The sequence below is a fragment of the Plodia interpunctella genome, chromosome 14 (assembly GCF_027563975.2).
Source record: "Plodia interpunctella isolate USDA-ARS_2022_Savannah chromosome 14, ilPloInte3.2, whole genome shotgun sequence".
NCBI classification, from domain to species: Eukaryota; Metazoa; Arthropoda; class Insecta; order Lepidoptera; family Pyralidae; genus Plodia; species Plodia interpunctella.
The window spans coordinates 2,262,171-2,286,846 of record NC_071307.1 but is presented as its reverse complement, the minus strand read 5'-3'; the positions used below and the strand labels follow the sequence as shown (position 1 = coordinate 2,286,846).

Below are 24,676 nucleotides of genomic sequence, written 5' to 3'. Positions count from 1 at the left end.
TATGGTTTTTGATTTGAAAAATTTTTTTTCTTTCCGTGACGCGAAGAATTATTATGCAAGACATTTTGTTTCTGTGTGTATTTTTTTTAGTTTATAGATAATAATACACTTATATAAAGTCTTATTTACAATATATATTTTCTTACACATAATATTTCATCACCTACTCTCCGGATCAATGACATAGTGCAATTCCTATTGATGAATATTGTTAAAAATAATAATTAAAATGTATGCCATTCAACACATAACAGTAGAAATGGAAATCCATATTACTCACGACTAGGCCAATCTTAACGCTCGACATATCCGTCTACGACTCTTAGATATGGCTAATTTTATTGCACTGTTAAAATTTTAAAGCGGATAGGATATTTTCTGTGTAATCCTGGAACGTCGGTCATAATCTTCGGCGTATAAATTCTTCTATTACAGCCGTTACACAGCCACATACACAACTTGTTTTTAAATGCATTACGCCTGTAACACGCGGTAAAATGTCAGGATTAATCAATGAATGAATAAATGTATAGTTGTAGTAGTTACAGATTTGGTTTTTTATTAATGTGTGCACGCCATAATGCGCATGCGTGTAACCTTTCCCCACGCAAAAATTGCTTGAGAGATTTTAATAAAAAATAATGACATATCCCAATCCTTCGGGTTGGGATGTTTTTTCTTTTCGTTGATCTATAAGTATTTGATGTCGACTATAGTTCCAAGTTAATATCAATATTACTAAATAAATCTCGATACGAGTTCGATTCTGTCTATTTTTTTTAAGTTTCCGCAAAAAGAAGCTAGATTATTCTATGGAAAAAGTTTGTGAAATTCTGAATAGACAAGCGGTTGGACGAGAATCGGGGTATAATTAAGTCCCTAGGGACTGGTCTGTGTCGTCGCTAATATTTATGCCTCTTGTTATTGGAAAACTCAGCAGGATAGGAGAGCATTTATCACTACATAATATAAAACAAAGTAGTTTCCCGCTGTCTGTCCCTATGTAGATATGATCAGATCTTGAAAACTATGCAACGGATTTGATACGTGTTTTTAAACTTAGAGATAATAAAAACAAGTGAACCCGTTGTTCAATTGTTGTAAACTATAAATGATGTAAATGCGATTCTAAACTAGGAACAATATAGATACCAGACGATATGTTTACGCGTCCATTTAGTTTTAACACGCATAATGTCAGCTGCAAACTATCGCCAAACAGTTTGCCAAACTTTGGCGGATTCGGTATACATTGCGTTTTTCATTGCGATAAATAAATGCTCTCATACAAACTTCACAATGTTCATTAACTCGCGCCGGCATTGGTCTGGGTTCGGCGATAGTGTGCAGCCGGTATAGCGTAGATGATTCGGCGTTATATAACTCTTTATTTCTGAGATAAAGATGGCGACACAGGAAGTCCCAATAAAACCAGAGTCCTGTGTCTCAACCAGAATACAATACATTCATGAGCCGTTTTTATTGGTCTCTATACAATTGCAGAGTTGACAAGACAATTGACTGTCACTTTCAATCGAATAATCCTTGTTTTAGTACTAGAAACTGTCAGAATAGTACAACGACGAGTTGACGACTGCAACTATACGTTGCAAGGTAATAATGCTGACACTGATATCAGATTTTATTCAAAGGCATCTGACACGACTGATACTTACAATACCTACTTGCAAATTATGTCAATTTTTGGAGATCAACATGTTTGCCGTATGAACGTCTAATTATGCTTAAATATGTGGCTGAACAGATAATATTCTAGTGTTTGTACTTGTGCAAAATCCTGTTATACCCACCAACGTCACGTAAGATATAGGTACGCCGCTGTGTGCTGATATGATAAGGAACATCTCTCGAGGGCTTAGAGTGGCTTTAGAATTCGCATCTTACTAAGGAGTAGATTCGCAGTAAGCAGAGACAGTTCGAGTCAGTTCGAATTCGTTTCCCTCTCCAGTCTTTTCATCTTACTAAATATAATTCATTAATATCTCATTCGTTTCACTATATGTTTACTTATCTATAGCTACAAAAGTGTTATTGATCAAGTGTACACACATATTTGTGGTTATGTCATCGTATACCTAACTTATATGGCTCATAATACAGGGATTTTAACATTGCAAATATCTCATGGAAGTAACGGCCCATCCCCACTTTATTGAGCCGATTGAGGGGTAATATAACAAGCATAATTACTTAGCCGTAAACATTTTATTCCTTCGCATTGGACTTTGATTTATGAGAACGAATAATGAAGTGGAGTTATCCACAATATTGTACAATGTCAACACTTTTTTTATATTGTTCCATCGCGAATACATTGGAATATACTTATTTATGAATAAATAAATATATTAGGACAAATCATACAGATTGAGCTAGCCCCAAAGTAAATTCGAGACTTGTGTCATGGGATACTAACTCAAGAAATACATATATAGATAAACATTCAAGACCCGGGTCAATCAGATAAAGATCATTTTCCATCATGACCCGACCGGGGATCGAACCCGGGACCTCTCGGTTCAGTGGCAAGCACTTTACCACTGCGCCACCGAGGTCGTGTTAACTCTATTGGACAAAATACAATATTTAAAAGTACAAAAGGCAGATTTAATTCTACGAGCATTATTTAACAGTCATGCTTTGAGGCAAAAAGAAAAGACTATGTGGTTGCAACTAAAGATAATTTGCATAATGTACTTTTTAATTAGTTCTTATAAATATATACGGTCATATTTTGAGACTGTAAGAACCGCTACTAAACCATACTAAAAGAACACTGAAAATGTATATTAAAGGTCATCTTTGTCTCCTGACAAAGAAGGAAAACCAATAAGATTTGAATGGATTTCGTAAAAGAAGGGAGAAGGGAGGGCAACTGACAAAGCTAAATGGAAGTAGTTTTTATACTGCGCCGAACCCACACGAGTGGAAAAAATGTAAAAAAATATAACTTCGTTCCTACAAATTCCTACTCAAGTTCAACAATGTTTTAGACCCTCTTTTGTATACTCACCTACATTTTCTCTTAATAACGCCTGTGACAGTAACCCAGAGGTCACAATTATAACGAGCAATCTGCCAGTAACTTTTTTAATAACTTCGCGTCTACTGGAGTCCAGTTACGTGATGTGCTAAGAATGATAATTGGGTTCAAAAGGGTGAAACAGACGAAGGAGGATCATTCTTACATGTACAAAGGAAGGACTCGTTCGCACAAGAGTTTAAATGCTATGACGATGGTGCTAAATGATGCTTAAAACTTTAGTGACTTCAGTGACATTTGACATTCAACCTACCTTCCAATACTCAGCTATTTAATTTGATAATAAACCTCGCGTTATAAAAGCGCTGAAGAATGGACATTTGTACACTTATACGAACGAGTACTTACGCTTTTTACGTCCAGAGTAAGTATGAAATAGGTATTTAAAAAAACATGTGCGCTGGTGACTAACGCCGATAGTATGACAGAGAGCGTAAGAGTGAGAATTCGATTGATAGGTATTATAGGGATATTTTTTTGATAATATTAGCCGGCTGGAGAAAAAAAAATCACTAATCAAAACATAACAAGTTTCGTTTATTTTGGTAGGCTTGTTTTTATAATAACAACGGTTAATATTGACGAAGTTTTAATCACAAAATATAATATTATGTATTTATAAATATCTAAGCACTTATATTATATCGAAACAACGGTCGCGCGTATTGGACATTCCGTATCTGTTGTGTAATCGTTAGACCACTTACAGAACGTTCTGGTTTTCATTAACAGGGCCAATATTTGTAATTGTTTAACATATTTACGTTTTACCATTTGTCTTGAAGGATGATATGCTTGCCAATGGCCTGACAGCTAGGGATGTCGACAACCGTGCAAAGTGGAGATAAAAAAGTAGGTAAGCTCAGTTGAGAGAGATTTATAATTAAGTAGGTGTAAATTCTGGAAAAAACATTTCAGTGGAAACCTAAGTACACAAAGGTACACAAGGTGTCTTCATTCAAATAACAGGATATAGGTATCTTTATGTTGAAATAATCAAATTTTAAATATTATTTCTGTATTACGTTTGAATGAGATAAATAAACTAGATACAAACATGCTTTCAAATTCCCTTAACCTAATTCCGATGATATCTCTAAAATAAACAAATTCCTTTTTAATCCCAAACGAATAACAAATATTTATAAACTCATTAAACTATGATATGTGAGGTTGTGAAATAACAATATAATAACGGTTCTTGGCAAACTAACAACGTTTAGACTGAGATGAAATCAATTGAAATCAGCCTTAATATTAAATAAAATAGTATTTTGGATCATATGTACTCGTATATACATAATAAATATATGTTCATTATTATTTTACCATCAAAAACATTATGCACCATCTACTTTATAAAGCGCCACTGACTTTGGACAAAATTTTACCGGAACCAAGAACATTATTTTCCGAAATCCATTTATTCAATGGAGTCTAAAATGGCAGTTTCCGTAAGACAACAAAATCCCCATTGCAATATGTTAACAAATAACGAGTACATATGTTTATACCTATGTATTCGTTATTTGTTAATAATAATATATAGTATATAATATATAATATAAATAGTATATAATAATAGTATATAAATAGTATATAATAATAGTATATAAATAGTATATAATAATAGTATATAAATAGTATATAATATATATATATATATATATATATATATAGTATATAATAATGTTACTACACCATAGACAGTGCAGTTTTTCCGCTCTTCTATATAATTTCGCATATTCACGAACCTTTGACAAGGGACAATTTCATGTCAATATATATTATATTTTACCGCTAAATAATATAAAAAATTCTAAATCCAAAGCTAGGAAAACATAATGCAATTTAATTTTATCTAACGTCAATACAAGTTTCAATAAGGTGCTCTATGATTCAATTTGCTTTTACCGTGATAACCAAGCTTTTAATTGTTGCCGCGTTTTATCTGGAACTATTTACAACGTGGCCCACTAATGTTTACCAACATTGCTGCGGTACTTCTTTTTAACTTCAATGATATTTTAACTTACTTCAATTTTGAGATACTACTATATTATGTTTCTCTTTATCATCGTTCTATTGTGGTTTTGTGACCGACCTGCTGCCTGAGATCAATCCTCCCTAGGAATGCTATTGTTGCCTATCTGCTGCCAAGGCTATGTGTCCTTTCACACACATCTCCACAGGTTAGGATATGGAGTAGTCCTATTCTTGGATGGACCCACCCACATGCCATATAGATATATTATTATATATTTTTTTATTAAATTTAAATTGAGACATCGTTTCAAGCTATAGGCTAAAAACCGAACGTATTTCTGTCGATCTTCTGTCTCCGCCATCTGAATATGCGCATTAAATGTGACTTAACCTTAATTGTCTTTCCAGAACTACCACATTTGACATGAAAGTTGGCAATCGCGATAGACATTTTTCTAACACTTCTTCCCGTGACTAACAAGTTTTTTTTTCATTAGAATACTTTATTTTAATGCTTGTTTCGATAAGTTACATATATATATATTCTTATGAAAGGTCTGTGTATAGTTTTTGGGCCAAGTTATTTATTGGGCCCCGTTGAAAATAGGTCTGTGTATAGTTTTTGGGCCAAGTTATTTATTGGGCCCCGTTGAAAATGAACCTTTCATTCTATCTGTAATGTTTGATGAAAGTTTTCAGTTAATTGAGAGGCTTGTGTGGCGAGCTTATTTTATGGCAGCTGAGAGTCCATTAATTTTATGATGCTTTTATAAAATGCGTGCATATAACAATAATAATTATGAGCAAAATCAAAGCATAACTTCAGAGGCTCTTTCTTTCTTGTATTTTTTTTTATTCTTTTTATTTTTTCTCAAAATGCTACAAAGTGCAGCTGAGGAGAACTCATGGTTCCTGACTTATCAGAGGGCTTCAATCATTATTGTTTTTTCTAATTGTATAACAAAGTACGTAGTCAAAAGTATACAAAACATTTTTATGATTATGGTCGTGTAAAAAATATAGATATCAAACACGATTAACCAAACGAAATATATAGGTATGAGAAACAAGCTAACCAGTTCCCCTTGGTAGCATCCATTCACGATTTGACTTGTACAATCAACAGCAGATCAACCTACCCAAATTCATTGCAAACTCGTCCCTATACCACGCCTATTAATAATAATAATATAATAATAAATAAATCATTTCATTTCATAAGTACAGTATTAAAAACCTAATACAAATGCCAGTGACCCATATTATAAATACCTTACAGACTAACATACATATAAATAAAATATCGTGTCGCACGCTGGGTCAGCAGGCAGTCGTCCTCGGAACCTCCGGAACACTACTCCCAGCGGCCAGAAGTCCTCGCCCGGTCGGCACCCTAACCACAAACGAATTGAAGTTCACTTTGTGGCGAGATGCCAACCGCTTAATGCTGTTCACTTGTACTTACGTGCACTTGCGTGCAATTACGGTCGTGTTGGTATTCACACTATTAGCACACCTTCGAAGCGCACCTTTCATCAACTAAAGGATGATGATACATAGATTAAAAAATATCATACAATATCTTTGTAATAGTTATTTACTACATTATATGTATATGTACATTACATGTCCGCCTCGTAGTTTGCAACATACGAAATCGATTGTACCTATCTCCATTTTATTTCTTCGAACCATATGTAAAAAAGACGGCGGCTATTTATTAAAAGACTCCTGATCCTACAGATAACATTCCAAGTTAATGCCCGGAGCATAAAAACCCGGGAAACGAGTCGTTCGATCGTTGTTTACAATCCATTCTTTTACACTAAAAGAAAGAAAGAAAGAAAAACTTTATTAGGCTTAACAAAAACACATTTACATATTATGTTTACATACGTTATGTATATATTTATGCTAAAATGTACCGAATTTTATAGGAAATTAATAATGGAAAATTAGAAAATCAAAGCCGAAAAGGTAACCAGCTCAGCTATACGCTGCGGCATGATCCACAGCGCTGATATTCAGTTAAGCCTGTATAAGTGAAATAAAAAATATTATTATAAATAAAAATTTAAAATATAAGTAGAAATTATAATGTAAAAATTCGGTGGCTAAGGAGTTACAATATTGCAATTTTCAATGTGAAAGTTAAACCTATTATTCTTAGAGAACTTACACAAGAAGGTGATGGGCGTACTTGATCTTAAAATTACATAGGTAGGAACAGGAGAAGGAACAGGAGAAAACTCAGACATGAGAGAGTTGTTTTATAGTAGACTAACCAAAGATCGGTGAAGGAAAAACATCGTGAGGAAACCTACACACTGGTTGATTATTATTAACTTGTGTGTGAAATGGAGAAGGCAATGGCAAACCAATCCATTAATAATGCCAAGAAAGTTGTTGTGTGTGTTTCATTCCACGTAATGACCACGACCCTCAGCCATGAGGAATACGACTATGAAGAACCAAGGACCTACTTATGTTTCGAGCATAAATCGGACCTAAAATATCAGTCATACTATTTATAATATAAATGCGAAAGTATGTTTGTCTGTCGTGACATTATTTACAAAATTATAACCCCTCAAATGGTGTAATGAGGTGAACACTTGTAGAAAAATAGAGACTTCTTAGACTTCAAATAGAGAATTCTTTCTGCCGTGAGCGTAGCTGGGAACCACAACTAGTACAACTTAGTAAAACGAGTAGGATTCGAACCTGAAACCTTTCGATCGCAGATTGTCTTATTTACTGTACCATCTCGGCTTAATTTAATCAATTAACATCTATATTATTTGGTTTTATCATAATTATAACCCGTAACTATATGTAATTACATAATCAAGATTTACGTGGTAATTCTTGCGACTTTAAATATATTACATAATACAAAATCGTTTCAAGAATAATGTTTTTATACGAAAATGTTCATAAATGTATGCCACGTCCACAAAATTTAAGGGAATATGAAAACAAAACATGTTTTTATCTTTGAACCACAGCCCAAATGAGGGTGATAAACATGTTATGCGTGTTTAATGTGCAATAATTTTCATGAGGCATAAACTATACTCATACTTGCTTACTCCCATAGCTCAGTCGCCTCGAAGTGGATCTTGGCCTCCGAAAGGACAAAACCTATACTCGTGCCGAAAAACAGCGTCAGAATTGGAATAAATAGGAATTGTAGACACCTATAAGCGACCATGGGTCCTGAGACTTAACGGCTGAGAAGCGACCGAGAAGACGCTGAGATGTCTACTAGTGGAGATTTGTAAATGGCTTTTAGTTCCTATTTATTGCTACGTTCTCTATTTTGCCAACAATCTTCCAAACAAATTAAATGAAATAATTTGTGAGAGAAATTATAGAGACTTAAGTCATTATCTTTCTTATCGAGTGTATCATTTACTAAAGTTCTGTAATTTTCAAGACGACTACGATACGACTCTTCGATCAACGCCATCTAGGGGCAAATATACGTATTGCAATAGTGATATTTTATTTATTTACCATCATTTTTCACGTATCATTACAGGCTTAACCCTAACGCATTAGGGAATGCTACGCTATACACATGTTAAGTATGAGGAACATACAATAATAGCACAACCGTGAATTTCCCCGAGGTAAAATTGGATATATTATTATATAAGCGCATGTCCTTGATCTGACTAGGCGAACGTAATGTATTTTATTGAAGTGTCACTTCACAGAAATTGAAATCGCTTTATGATCCAATTTTCATGATTTACTCCCAGACAAAGGCCGACGATAGACTATTGGCAAACAATTCGCCGAACATGGATAGTTTGAGCTTACATACAAATTACACAATGTATCCTATATTGCAAATTGCATAAAATAAATTTTAAAAATATATATATATATATTTACAACAATATTTGTTATATCATGTTTAGGCGTGGTAGAAACAAATATCTCGTTTAAAGATTTAAGATTTTCAGTATATGAGTTTAATGAACAAATGTGCATTATACAAATTTTAAAAAGCGCGAAAGGCCGACTCTACTGAGATCCAACAAGAACCAAATAAGACCAAATAATTAAATGTTATAATTTTTTTCAAGAAAGTCACGTTTCTGGAAGTCAGTTTTTTGGCAAAATACTAGGGATCTCATTTTTTCGCATAATTTTTTTATCCTAATTTAATTTAGCATGACGAGTCAGGCATATATTTTTTTGACATAATAATATTTTTACATTTTTATATACCTTTTCAATAAGCAAAATTGTTTAGGCTAATGTATTTTACCATAATTTTGATTTGCATAAAGCTGTAATGTAGCAGTATATTAAGTTTTGGTAGGGTGCAACGGGGTGACCTTGGGCTATACCCTATAAGCCGCCAATATGCTTTAGAATATTATGCTTAAAAATTGTTATGCTTATGGTATGTATGCATAAAAAAAGTATGCCTAAAACATTATGCCAAATTAATATTGTGCATAACTATTATTATGATAAGTAAAAATATGCTATGTTAAATTATGACATAAAATTGTATGCATAAAAATAGGGAACCAAAAAACTATGGTAGTGCATAAGCAACTATAATTTTTTCATAAATATTTGAAACTATATTACTTAATATTATAATATAGACACTGCACAAACAAAAACACGCCAAGGAGCTAAACTTACCTTAGACTCCGGTATTATTTTGTGACTTTGGATAAATTCTATGAATATCTTAATACACTACAACCCAGTTAAGTCGTAGCTGGAAATGATAGGATTATTCTGCCATATCAACAACATTCGGTGTTCCTGACAGTCAGAGAATTATCTAAACTATGTATTTCAGCTATATGGTAAATACCCTTCCTCAGAAGCCATCTTAGCTGCTTGCAAAATGAGTCTAGATTAAACGAAATTATTTTCACCTTGACATTGTGAAGATTGCATAAAAATTGTAGTATGTTAGTAGTAGGTAGTTGTCATATCATGTTATAGGTAATTGTCAAATTCAATGTCTATAAAGTCAGACTAATGCCTGGCCGCTTAAAAAAAGAATTGTAAAAAAAAATTAAATTAAGAAAAGAACAAATACGCGCCATATTTAATTCATGGAGAATAATGTCAAAGCAAAAATGAGCGAGATTAATTTAAATACGTTTAAATTTGGTAAAATATCTGTTTATTGTTTTAGTCTATGTTATATGACTGACTTCTAAAACTGATGATTACATAACAGGGCAATATTTAAACAGAAATGCGTTTCAGCGTGCAGAAATGAGTGTTTTACATCAACGTGGCTGAAATTTATCTACCGACTATAGCTCGTATAAATTTCAATAATCACTACTCATTCTATTTCTATACTATTTCGCCCCGGTCCCGATTGGGCGTAATTCCCGTTTGTCGCTGAATACAAATGGCGTCTGTAAGGGATGCCACGCGTAAGGCATTACAATTACAACGACGACGCGCGGCGGCGCCTGGTGAGAAATGATCTGTGTCTATGTTAAATTGCTTTTGTTATGTGTGTAAAGGGAATATATTTATTTGCAAAAACATAAATTTATAACCTACTAACATTATAAATGCGAAAGTTTATGAGGATGTAGGTATTTCATTTGTGTTTTAATTTTATATAATAAACTCTTTCACGCAAAATATACAGAACATATTGTATAAAAAATTTATACACGGGCAGAATATAATCTGAAAAAATACATAGAGTACTTTTTATCCCGTAATTTTTACGGTAGCGAACCGCCAGGGCGCAGTTAGTGCTCAATAAAACATTCAAAAATATCATCCTATTTCTCTATGTTTTATGCCGTCTACACACACACTACCGCAAAACTCAGACCAATGCCGATATTAATACACAATTATTGTATAGTTTGTATGAAAGCTTTTATTTACCGCAAGTAAAAAAACATAAATGTATGTTGATTACACCAAATTTTGGCGAACGGTTCGGGGCCACCGTCGTCGTAGAGCCACCGCGATCGTAACCCTCTACGCCGTAGCTACTGCTACGAGTGCAGATGACATGCACTTTTCCCGCAATACTAAGTGCCAGTCCAAGAATAGAGACATTTTTAGAATACCCACCCAATCGAGAAACAGCGGTCCGAAATTAAATATTTATAATATATAAGTGATTATTTTGTAAGTTGATTCAGGTTTTTTTATTAAGTTAATAGACTTTTTTATCAAATTGATTTTTAACTCCTTTATTTCATCCTCCTCTATTTTACTATTGCTTTCTGCATTTCACACACAAGTTAATATCAACCAGTGTGCAGGTTTCCTTGCGATGTTTTCGTTCACCGGAAGCAAGTAGTGATCTATGAAATCTACTATACATGAGTCAGATAGGTTCTACAAACTCATGTGGCACGAGTAGGATTCGAACCTGGGACCTTTCGATCCAGAGGCGGGCATCTTAACAATTACACCACCACCGTTTCTGCCTCGGCGACATATATATACGTGTAATTTAAATATACAATAATACAAATGTCAAATGACCGTTTTTCATTTCGGCCTCAGAAATGACGTACGCGCCTTTATTAAAACGGTATCATTTGAATTTGAGATGAGCTTGATTCGCAGAAGATACTAAATGAAGTGGGCACAGAAGTGGAACCTATTTGTCAACGTACTAAAATACTTAAATATTATATTTATATTTAGTTGTAAGAGGCAGGCTTGTGTCAACGACGAAAATTGTCTTCTTGTTAATGTAACAAATTACAAGACATATGTTAAGAATGGCAAAACCAAAAAGACCTTGATGTTGTCAAGATGGATATGAGTGCCAATTCGTCAGCTAATGAAGGTAAATGCCGAAAAAGAAAAGGAAACGTATACGGAAAAGAAAACGTAGGAATATAGTATGGTTGAGCAAAAAAAGAAAAATTGCTCATATGATAATTTTGAATTTTATTAAAAACTAGCTGTTCCCTGGGGCTTCGCTCTCGTAGAAATTTCGGGATAAAAAGTACCCTATGTGTTATTCCAGGTTATATTCTACCCGTGTACTAAATTTCATAACAATCCATCTATTAAATATTTATTATATATTATATTTATGCGAAAGAGTAATAAACCTACATACACACATACGTCCATTCAAATTTTCGCATTTATAATATTAGGTAGGATTGTGACACAATAGCAGGGCATTTCATTTCAATCATTCGATTTCAAAACGTCCGCGCAAACATGGTTAACGTAAGCATCCATTTTTTATTTCGGAATACCTTATGAAGTAAAAGACAGATACGCATCGAAATGTTAATAAAAATATTTAGATTTACTCTCTAAATATGAGTATTTCCGTTATCCTTTTGTACATTCGCTAACTTACATTGAATATCTGTTATGATTTGGCCGTTTTCTACATATGAGTAAAGTTTGCGTACCCGCGGGCTGTACTCGTATTAAATTTGAACTGAATATATTTAAAGGAACGTCACTAAAATTGGATTACTGATAAGTAATTTTTTCCATAATAGAGTAGAAATTGAGAAGCAATTCTTATTTTCGTATGAAATCTAGGAATTTATAAAAAACTTAGATACCTGCATGCTGGTAGATTCAAATTCAAATTCAATTTTTGTATGATATATATAACTTATTGACGTCAAAAAATACTTAATCTAAGTATACTGACGACTCCCAAAGCGCAGGTGAAGAAGAAGCGGTGCAACAAACTTCACCGCAGCATTTTCTCCAAAGACGTCAATTAACAAATGTAAGTCTTAGACCATTTAATACTCAAATGTGTATGCACTATGATTCCCACCAAATGGGTATAGATAGTCGTAAATATCCTGTCAGATGCCTCCAGGCGGCTTGAATAAAATCTGACATCGTGTTAGCAATAACACGATGTTCTCGTAAACTTCGTTTTACATTAGTCAACACTGAAGCAACCTAATACACAACAACCGAATACGTGTACAATTTATCCTATCATATCCTTCTAATATTATAAATGCCAAAGTTTGTGAGGATGTATGTGTGTATATTTTTTACTCTTTCACGCAAAATTTACTATTTAGACGGATTGTTATGAAATTTGGTATATGGGTAAAATACATCCTAGAATAACACACGGGGTACTATTTATCCCAAAATTCCCCCGGGGCGCAACTAGTACAATATAACACTCGTTGTTCACATAGGTTTGTAAGTATAGTAAAGTATTTGTCAGTATCTTTGTCATGGCATTTTTCGAATCTAGCGAAGCAAGAACGGGTTGACAAGATTTTACACACGGACGGACATGTTTGCGATCTGGAGAGAAACATTTTCCCGACAAACATCTATTTTATTTATATTTTTTATTGAATAGACCAATAATTTACGATTACCATCAGACCAGAATAGTTTTATACGCGATATCTTTTTAATAATATAGAATAAATAGCGCCTCTTTTCGGCTTCGCTCGACTAAAAACATAATAGATTATACCTACATTTAAATATTGATGAAAACACGCATGAAAATCCGTGCGTTATGGAATTTATTGCGAACAGACATAATAAAGATAATCTATAAATTTACTTGATGCGCTGCTGTCACCACCGGACCGGATTTTATATGCAATGAATACTTGAATTTTATCGAATAAAATGAGAAACATAATAATATTTAGATGTTTATATTATCCTATAAGTATGTAGAATACATTTATGTGAAGGTGATAATGAATATTTTCTTATTGATTTAGATTTCGTTTCGACTATAATAAATGAAAGAAAATACATACAATATTGACTTGGGAATAACACAGAATCTCGAAGCGATTTTGAAAGCTATACCGAAAGGAATAAATTTCAAAATGGAATGTATTTTCATACAATACCATTCTGATGTTAAAGAGAGTCCACACAAAGCGTCTGAATATCAGTTCTGAGTGAGCGACGAAGCACCGAATGATGCAAGGTGACGCTAGATATGTACCAAATATGTCGGCGATAGCAATGCAACTCCCCGCTGGTACGATGTACGTGTGCCAAACAAGCAACTAAAATATTACGACATGTATCGGCAAAATTCCTTATTCAACTGAGGACATCAGGACATCACTTCTCAAAACTAATAGAAGAAACGGGGCAACAAACTTCTCACCGAAAAAAATGTCGGTCTTTTACGTTTTAAATGTGGGAGAAGCCGGGACGGACCGCAAGTTATTTATCTAATGTTTTAATGTTTCACCCAAGTCCAGAACAATATGGACATATTATACATTAGATGTTATCCCATGGCGCCTCGTGTCGCGCTGCCTTTTGGCATTAGTAGCTAAGCTAGGACGATGGGTGACTGTTTATGCACAGCAGCTTTCAAGTCATCGAATGGAAAAAGTTTTTTGGGCTCTTTAAAGAAGGATCGGAAGCGACTCAAGTTGGGTCTCACTTTACATACAATTCCAATATACAGTATTATATTTACGATATTTACGGAAGCGGTGGTGGTCTAGTGGTAAAAACTGTCCGCTTATGGATGAATAGTCCCAGGTTCGAATCCTACTCATGTCACATGAGTTTGTATATAAAAATATATATATATATATATAACCTCCACAACGGTTGACAGATTAAGTTCACTAGTGTGTATTTATTTGGTACTAGACACAGTAGGTAGTCGTAAAATTGAAGTCAGATGTCTTTAGGTGATCTGATCCCAGAAGAAGATTATGACAGAGTCTATGAAACACATTTTTCGGTTTTATCACTCGATGGCGTCATTTCAGCGATGGATTCTAAAGATCACGTGGGTAGACCTTCTTCAGAAACACACGTGGTCAATGGATATCAATTTGTTATCTGTTTACGTGAATATACTCAAGATGAATGTAAGGCAAGAGTGAAAAGATTTCTTTGAATTTGCGTGGACCAAGACCACATCTTTCTTCCTGTGACAGGTATCTTATAAGGTAATGATGTACGAGGTAAGATTGAGAGCTAAAAAAATATTCTGGTTCAAACGCAAAATAAAAAAGGATAAAGCGCATACCCACATAAATAGAAGTTTTTAAAGTTCATCAATCACTTGTTTTTGACGAATAACAATGGAATAATAATCACTACATAGTACAAAACAAAGTCACTTCCCGCTGTGTGTGTTTAGATCTTTAAAACTACGCAACATTATCATGCATTTAACAGATAGAGTGATTCAAGAACAATTTTTTGGTGTATAATTTATTTTGATTAACCCAAGCGAAGTCGAGATAGCCGGCTGTTATATAAAATTGTAATTTTCGACAATCCATTATAAGAATTATATTTAGTTACTATATACTATATACTTGGTAAATCACACCTAGTTAAGTTTAACAACTTTGTACAGTGGAAACTTCATAACCATATGTTACCCGGACTTTAATGACAAATCGATAACCAAATATCATTAAAATTTGGGCAGCAATTTGACTAATTTACAACTAAATCGTTACTTATCGAGTTGTACTCGATACCTACATTTTGTTGTAAATTAGGGTGAAAAGTAAGCGATTATTAAGAAAGTTCTTAATAGTATTTAACAAGTATATTAAGATTTAAGTTAAAGATGAAAATACTTTGTATAAACCGCATTGAATAATTAACGCCATCTTAATTATTTAGATTGTTTGAAAGCTTCTCAAATCTCAACTGAATCTGCCTATTCTCTGTAATTCTATTTAGAAATTATAAATCTTTTTGTCTGATAAGAACAGTTGCTCTCTGCAGATTATATAAAGACATTTTTATTTGTATTTTGGCGCTGATTTAGAGCCCGATCCGGATAAGTAAATATTTGACAACGATGTATTCATTATATTCATCTAAAAGTAGTCTTAAAGTCTCATGACTCTTGATTCTCTCTCTCTCATTCTAGGCTGTAACGCCACGAAGCACGTGGTCAGCTTAAAAAATAAAACACAATAAAGACGTGAAAGTGTTTCAGTAAATGGAGCTAAATTCAACACACAACTGCGAAAATAATCGCCTAATTGACTGATAGCTAAGTACAGTGTGATTTTATCATCATTACATTATATCGAAGCTCACCAAAGTACCAAATGGTGGTAATAAAATTTTACTACAACATTTCAAGGGTTTTTAACACTTCTTTACACTTATCATTTGTAGCGTTACGATCTTGTGATATCCCTTGGGCCTTTACAGACGAGTGAAATAAGAAAAGTATAGAAAAAATCATATGGACTAACCTAACTTACAATAAAGGAAAGCATTCAAGCAAAACATCTATCGCTTTCATAAAAAGTCAGCCACGCATCGGAGATCCGTATCAGGTTGCTGATGTCCAGGGGCAGCTGTATTTGCTTACGATTTGGCAAAACGCATGCTCGTTTGCCTTTATGCTATATGAACAAAAGAATAATGAATCGATTTATATAGATCTAGACCATTGAAACTCGAGTTAGTTTCTCGATTCTCTCACTCTCTCTCTCATTCTTGGCTTAAAAAATAAGGTTTATTTTTTAAGCTGTGATTTCTTTGTAAAGATTTTTTTCATTTCAAGTCAGGAATTGCATCAAATCTGAAGAGTTTGTTTGAATACGTTTATCTCTTAAACTTTTCCAGCTAGAAAGATCTTTCGTGAACATAAAAGTATACAAGCTGCATTTTATCTCGCGCAGATTGTAAAAGTCAAGAAAGGAGAAGGTCTAAAAACTGGGAATTCTTTTTAAAGGCGAAAAGCTAGCAACCTGTAACTATTTCTAAATCTAAATAAAACCATTATCCAGCTAAATGAGGTTTGCGGCACTTAATTCCCCGCAATGGATAAACATTGTCTCTAATATTGGCTATCTAAAACCCTGAAATTCTAAAGGAAACAAAATCTGACTCCCCGCATCACACATTCTGGTAAAATAGTAGAAAACATTTTATTAGAAGTAGTTATTTTCATCGATGAAAATTGCAACGCGCTGACTGCACGATTTCAACAAACAACAAAACAACTCCACAACAGCTGATTGCTGAAATCCAGTTATTGATGAGGTGTTAATAGACTGAAAAAGAAATCCTGCAAAAATATTGTCGTAATCATTCATTCTTCAGTTGTCAGACTTCGTTAGTCATTCGGTCAGATTACATCACGGAAAGAATGTGAATAATATAGAAGTGGTATTACATGCGTTCCCCGGTCATAGGATATATATTGTGTCTTAAGACTAAAATGACATACCTAATCTTAGTTGATATCAAACTTTTTAGAACGTATGCATTAAAAAATTATAAAGTACAGGGATCCAATATGTTTTTTTTTTGGGTTCCGTGGCCAAATGGAAAAACTCAACCCTAATAGTTTAGGTGTATAATTATGTTTGGAACCGAGCGAAGCCGGGCCGCTAGTTTATTTTAAAAGAAAAACAAAAGCAGATGACACTTCTAATTTGTATAATATTTCCTTTCTATGGACTTCGTCGACATTGTCGTTTGACCCGTAATTAGTGCCGTGTGGTAGATGGCTTAGATTAACTTTTCCATTTCTTTCTGTTATATGTGATGAATGAGAAGGGGTTAATGCTTTAGTAATGTTCATTATGTAGCTTTTGTGTGTATTTACTTCTGTACGAATGTCGATATCTCATCATAGTATACAATTTAACAATTTAGGAATTTTGTATAATGATCATAATTATGATGATTAAATAAATAAATAAATAAAATATATAAGGACAAATCACACAGATTGAGCTAGCCCCATAGTAAGTTCGAGACTTGTGTTATGGAATACTAACTCCACGATACTATATTTTACAACAAATACATAAATAGATAAACATCCAAGACCCGGGCCGATCAGAAAAAGATCATTTTCCATTGTTAACAGAAAAACCTATTGTAACAGAGGTTCGTGTACAGTAACTTGATATGCAGCTGATTGAACGTATATCATAGATATAGAGAAAGGTCTAACTTTTTAACCTACGTCAAATTTTACCTATAACACACTCAGATGAGAAAAAATCGCAATATATTAAGAAAGCATGACATATTCTCATAGAAATAACACTATTTACATTATGTCTTACTATACGGAATAAATATACATCAAGAGCATTAGAAAAGTATTGTATGTATGGCACCTAAAATTTATACCAAAATTCCACAACAAATTAAATATCAGAATTTAAATTTATTTAAAAAGCACCTCAGGTCCTTGCTGATTGATAAATGTCATAATAATTTGAACAATTTTTTTAATGATAGATTTAGATAAAAAATTAGTTAATTCAATTACTTTTATTTATTGGTTTTGTTTTGTGGGATGATAGCACGCTCTCCATTTAAATTTGCATAACCGTGGACGGTAAAACAATAATCTACAGTCAATAATCCTACACGATTAAGTTTTTCTTTTAACACCACATTGTAAAAAAATGTAAACTCATGTTTGCAAATAAATAATCTTTGTCTTTGTCTTTGGAAATAGAAGTGTAGTAAGTAAACATTGAGCCCAACGTCTATACGTAGAAACTTGACGATACTTCTTTTTCTACAACAACATCTTCTATTTGCAGCGATGAAAAATGGATGAGTTCAACGAGACTTACCCAGGGAATGGCTCGGAGTCCTACCAGCCGTACTACCAGCGTCCTGAGACGTACATCGTGCCGATCATATTCGCGCTCATCTTCGTAATCGGCGTCGTCGGGAACGGGACCCTGGTGGCGGTCTTCGTCAGACATAAGGCTATGAGAAATGTTCCTAATACGTAAGTATGGAGCGGGAAATACATTACTCGCTTTGTTTTATTTATAGTCAAAGTCAAAGCGTCAATAATACGGGGTTTACCAGTGTGTCCGTCACCAAATAATTGAGCCAGCGAGCGAGGTCTACCATTTTACTTGGGGCAAAAATACATGTTTTGTATGTATGTACGTTTGTAACGCAATAACTTGCGAACCTTTGGTCCGATTTTGATGAAATTTAAAAGGTATGTAGAATTTTTAAATATGTTTATTTCTTTCAATGTCATCGTTTATTAACTCCAAAAAAAAATCAATAAATACCTACTTGACGATAACCTATTTTCCCTATTCGTATGAAATGCTAAATGCAAGCAATCAGTTTCATGATAATCCTTGCTAAGATGCTTGGCAGTCTTCTCGGATTTAACAAATACACAACTGGGATACAGCTTTAAACTGAATTGGCAAGTCTTGCTCCAGTTCGTTTATAGCTCTGTGTTTGTTTTTGTTTTTGTAAGAGTAAAGTCTAGTAATAAAAACTGACTCCAAAATAAATATTAATTATTATTACTTTTATTATTACATAGATCACTTCCAATCTTCGGAATTAAACGCTTTTGTATGAGCGTTTAATTCCGAAGATTAGAAGTGATCTATATACAAGACATATTATAAAAGTCAGATACATTATGTATCTCAAATTGCTCATAATAGCATCTGATTATTGTTGATTATTCCTAGATAAGAAATAAATGAATTGCCCTGTCAATAAAGGATAAAGTATTTTAGTCATGGATTTAGTAGTACGGAGTATCTACTAATTCCAAGATTTTAATATAATCAAATTATGTCAAAATCGTAAAAATATACGCAAATGTCATTATAAATAATTCCCGTCACTATATAAGTACATAGATTGACTATAATTAATAATTGTAATTTTTAAATGTAATTTATTTATATTTTATTTTGATTTATGAATTGTTTTGTTTTAATTTATTAATATGTCTTCTTTGTGGTCTATAAATAAACAATTTTCACAGATTTTCAATACTATATATTCAATACCTATTGCGACTTATTTTCAATACTCTTGACAAAACAGGGAATCTTGGAGCTAAGTATCTTATTAAAAATTGCTTTACAATGCAGTGTCGTATATAGAATCACGCGATACCACGCCGTAAAACGTTGTTGAGAACTTGGTAGTTTGCCAGCGAGTTCACGACAATGGCTCGAAAACCACAGAAATAGAATTAAGAAGACAATTAGAAGTGTCCAAAATGCTTAATATCGTCACACTAAATCCTATTACTAGTAGTCCTTAAACTAGACTCTTTATCAGTTCAGTTAGAAATTTCGATCGAATTTTAATTTTAAATTGGCTATTCTTTAACTAGTCAAATCGGATATTATTTTTTGTCATGTCAATAACAAAAAATATATATATGGAGCTTATATATAAGTGCGTGACGTCACAACAGATTTTGGAATCAGAAAGTATTTCTTATATTTACTTTATTGTCTGAAATGAATAAGTTGTATGAAAAATAGTAAATCTCGGAATTAATAAAACTGTAATTAGTTTTATTTTATTAAAGTGACATTAATTTATCTTGTTTGATTATATAAATACATTCATACATTTTATTTTTTACCCAGGTGAATTGCCATACGTATTTTTAACATAGGTTTTCCTTATTTTGTGCCAATTTAAATAAGTCGATAAAGGCGATAGCATGCAGTAATTTTAATTAATGATAAATGTTAGTTATCTCTATGTTTTTGCTAAGTAAGTAGTAAAACTTTAGTGTACAAATTACAATAAAGTATGTACAAATGGGGGACTTAACGTCATATGGTAAACTTTACCACCCATATGGATGCACGGCGTCTATGAAAAACTAATTGTCTATGCACAAAATTTCATACACCACCGGGTCTCGTCTCTATTTCGTCCACAGTCGAGTTAAACGTTCGCTTTCACATTACACGATAAGCGAATATTAAATTAGGTAGACATCAGACTTATGAAAGACCTAAGATAAAGGTATTACAAATGATACAGACATAATACAATAGAACTATTGTTACTATAGTGATTTGACAAGATAAATGAATGCGCAAGAAAATGTAAAATTTTATACAATAGAAGACATTTAAGGTTTAATAATGTATAATTCCATGTTATTTCAATATAATCGAAACAATATATAGTATAGAGTGTTGTTTTTTTTATTTATTTATTTACCAATGTTACTTAAACACATTCAGAATTTTTAATATAGAGTATGTAACTCGGAATATCGTGAGATGTAACGCAGACGTTCTACAAACACAAGTAAATCTGGGGGCTACCACGAAACATAAAATACCTAAGCACGTAATTCCGTCGAAACGTTCTTTCTTTTTTTACACAATGGGTACACGATATGGGAAAAAGAGACAGCGTATGGTCGTTAATAACGTGCTACATTTTTGTACGTTTCGTGGTAGGCTGATAGCATTAGAGAGTTGCGGTAAAATGGAAAGAAAAGTTTATGTCATTATCTGGCATAAAAAAAAAACTTGAATATGCTTACAAAGTCAGTTTTACGAGTTTAGACATGTGAATACGTAAGCACGCGATATACAATGGGTTCATTTAAGTTTATTGGTACTGAAAACATTTTCGTTTTGTAGTTTCCTATTAAGTTAGAGCTCCCAGGCTGACACTGGTACTATTTTTTACATTATTGAGCAAGTAAACAAGCTTACGGCCCACATGGTGGGAAGTGGTCACTGCGGCCTATGGATGCCTGCAACATCAGGAGTTTTTAGATAGTATTTTATTTTTCGCGAAATACAAACTATAAAAGGAATTATTTCGTAGCTGTTCCATTTTCTTTGTTAAAATTATACATTGTACATCTATCTTTCGATCCTTTGGCAAATATATTATGTGATGTGTTACTTTGTATTATAAAGGAGCTCAAACCTAATTCGATAATCTCGACTCAGTACACAATCGTATTCGCCACAACTATTCATCTGTGGAATTATCAAATTAGTTTCACGTGAAGTCTTGCAAACATATTCGTATATCAACTAGTCATATTGAGCCCGATTATATATGGATTTTTATCTAAATTTCTTTCATATTCGTTCGTTCTCCGTTCATTCGGGTACCTAGAACTATATTTATATATATACCATACTATACCATATTAATAAAACTAAAAAGGCTAATCAGGGATCGGATGTTTGGATACCTTTCATCTTATATTATGAGGGTTAAATTGAGGGTTTTGTTAGATAAGCATGGATATCGACACCGCTGTCCTACATTACTATTTCCGTCGAATCTCGCAATAACAAGATAAGCAAACACATTTATATACAAGCGGCCCGTCCCGACTACACCTTCCTCAGGGAACACTATTAGTGAAAACCGTTCAAAAATCCGTGCAGTTTTTTTTAAGTTCATTGCTTTCATACAGACCGACGCAGACCCGACAGAGTGACTTCTTTTTAAAATATGTAAGAATAAGGATTTTAATATGTTTGTTGTACAAAGCTACAAAATTTTATAAATTGCTAAAAATCTTATGATTTTGAGACCAACAATTACTGTCCTGTCTCAAAGCTACAACGTCCGCAGTTAAACTCACAAGACCAATTATACAAAACGATACAATTAATTCGGGACAACTGTGTCCCGTGCGGACGGTTCGCAACTGCAATTAATTTTAACTGAGAACTCTCAACGTTCATCTCTAACGAATGCAATTTCAGCTGTGTGAAGTTAATGAAGCTAATTCGGTGGGCAGAAATCACAGAATTTGAAATTATAACGTAAGAGAAGTAATAACGCAAGAGAAATTCCAACTGCAGTGTTTGAAGTGAAAACTTCTTTAGCGGCGTTGTGCACTTTTAGTGATGGGTAAAAAATGTTAAACTCGCGTCATTCAAGTTTTCACTTCTGCCGGCACTCCCGGAGTGTAACCAGTTTTTTTTTTTAAGATAAGTACAAAAAAGTAGCTTTATGTATTCAGGATTCATTCACGTATATAAGATATTAAGGGTAGACAGATAATTGTGAGGTTCCATTAAGACATAACTAATACTGGAGATTTTTGATGCAAGGTAATATGTACCGATATCTCTATCGTCTGTGGCCCGACCTCTCTTTCTTATGTATTCTAGGTAACTAAAAACATAGGTATAACGCTGTTATTCATAAAAAAGTTAAAACATACTTTTAATTATTAATGTATTGTCTCTTTCTGTCAATGACAAATATATTATTATAAAGTGAAATAGTAAAAACATATATTAGTTTAAAGTATGCATTAAAGTTTATATTAGTAACGGGGTAAGTCATTCTAATACCTTTCACCGTGCCAGAAGGTGACGGCGGGCCGCAGACAAAAGAAACAGCAACAAATGTAATTTATATCAAATAGTTCTTAGTATAGCTAGTTCCAACCAATGGCTTTACGGATAGATCTTAATATCCAAGATCTAATAAAACAGGCAATCCAATTACACGGCCGTGAACAAACATAATAAAATGATAAGTCGACAAGAATACATTTGGAAATAAGTGTAAACAACCCGCCATATATTTGCAGACTTGTTTAAACATACAATTCACATAAATCAGCTGGATATTAAAGCGATGATTCGTATTTGGATCAGTAAACCGATGTAAATTCGATTTCTCGTCCCATTGACTTGATTGGTACAGGACCAATGAATTTTTAAAAATGCTGAATAATTCGTGTTATATTTTTTTAAGCGAAGAAATGTCACTGTTTTGTGTCTTTGCACTATTTTTTTTTAATTTAGGACAAAAAACAATAGTCCAGAAGATTAAATTAATCATAATTAAACAAGTGAACACTTGTTCAATCAGCAACATCATCCTCAAATTGCTTAAATGTATCATTAAAAGTATGCGTATAATTCAGTTTGTTAATGCTAACCACAGACCATTTGTGATGCTTACACTGGACTAGTGTCAGATTTTATTCAAGCAGCCGGTTAAAGGCATCTGCCATTACTTTTACGACAACCTGCCGTCGTAAACGTGTCAAATAGTCTCATATACACTAGTGAACTTAAACTGTCAACCTGTGTGTGTTTCTTCGTGATGTAAGTACGCAAATGGCCAATGAAAACTACTATATATGAGGGAGATTGATAAACAAACTCATGGGGCACGAGTAGAAATCGAACCTTTTGATCACAGGCGCATGGTCTTATCTACTGGGCCACCACCGATTCAGTTTTTTGCAATAAAGGAAACATTTTGTTCATATTATTTGATTTTATGACTCAGCCGCTAAGAGAGAAGGAATACGCTCCAATGAAAGAGAGAGCAGTGGTTTGATGCATGGTCCTTGTAGTCGTTAACCTTAGATAGATGACCTACCTAAATGATATGATATGCATCATAGCTCACGCTCTTAGAGAAAACCAAGATCGCTGTGACTATGAAACAATGAGTAAGACTTACTTAATGTACAGTCAATACAATAGTCATACATACATTATTGCACAGACATCATAGTAACATGTTCAGTTACTTCGAAAGGACCCCTATGGCGTGATAATTGCGACAGAATGAAATTAATATGAAACGCTGGAACAAAGAAATTTAAGAGAAAACACGCGCGGATACACAAATATATTCCTTTTAAAAGTAGTGCCCCAGCTGTTAGTGATAAATTATAGCTCACATTTTCAAGCCATTCGATTTTTATAATAAACCTTCGATAGAGCTAAAAAAAAATATTTTATAGCAGTAAGTTCCAAAAAGATTAAAAAATAATTTGAAAAAATTTTACTATTCATTGGAGGAATATTTGACAAAAGTTTTGTGACAGATTTCATGTACCTATTATTATTATTTCATTTTGATTTAATTCGGAATTCACATGAA

General features: G+C 33.3%; 1 protein-coding gene across 1 annotated transcript in view; it reads left to right on the top strand.

Annotated features, from left to right (window-relative positions):
- Positions 1-24,676, top strand: part of LOC128675514 (neuropeptide CCHamide-1 receptor-like) — an 85,647-nt gene that overhangs the window by 26,987 nt on the left and 33,984 nt on the right. Inside the window, exon 2 of the mRNA XM_053754972.1 lies at positions 18,580-18,773. Within this exon, the coding sequence (XP_053610947.1) occupies positions 18,589-18,773 (185 nt within the window). The 5' untranslated portion in view covers positions 18,580-18,588. The remainder of the gene's footprint in view (positions 1-18,579; positions 18,774-24,676) is intronic.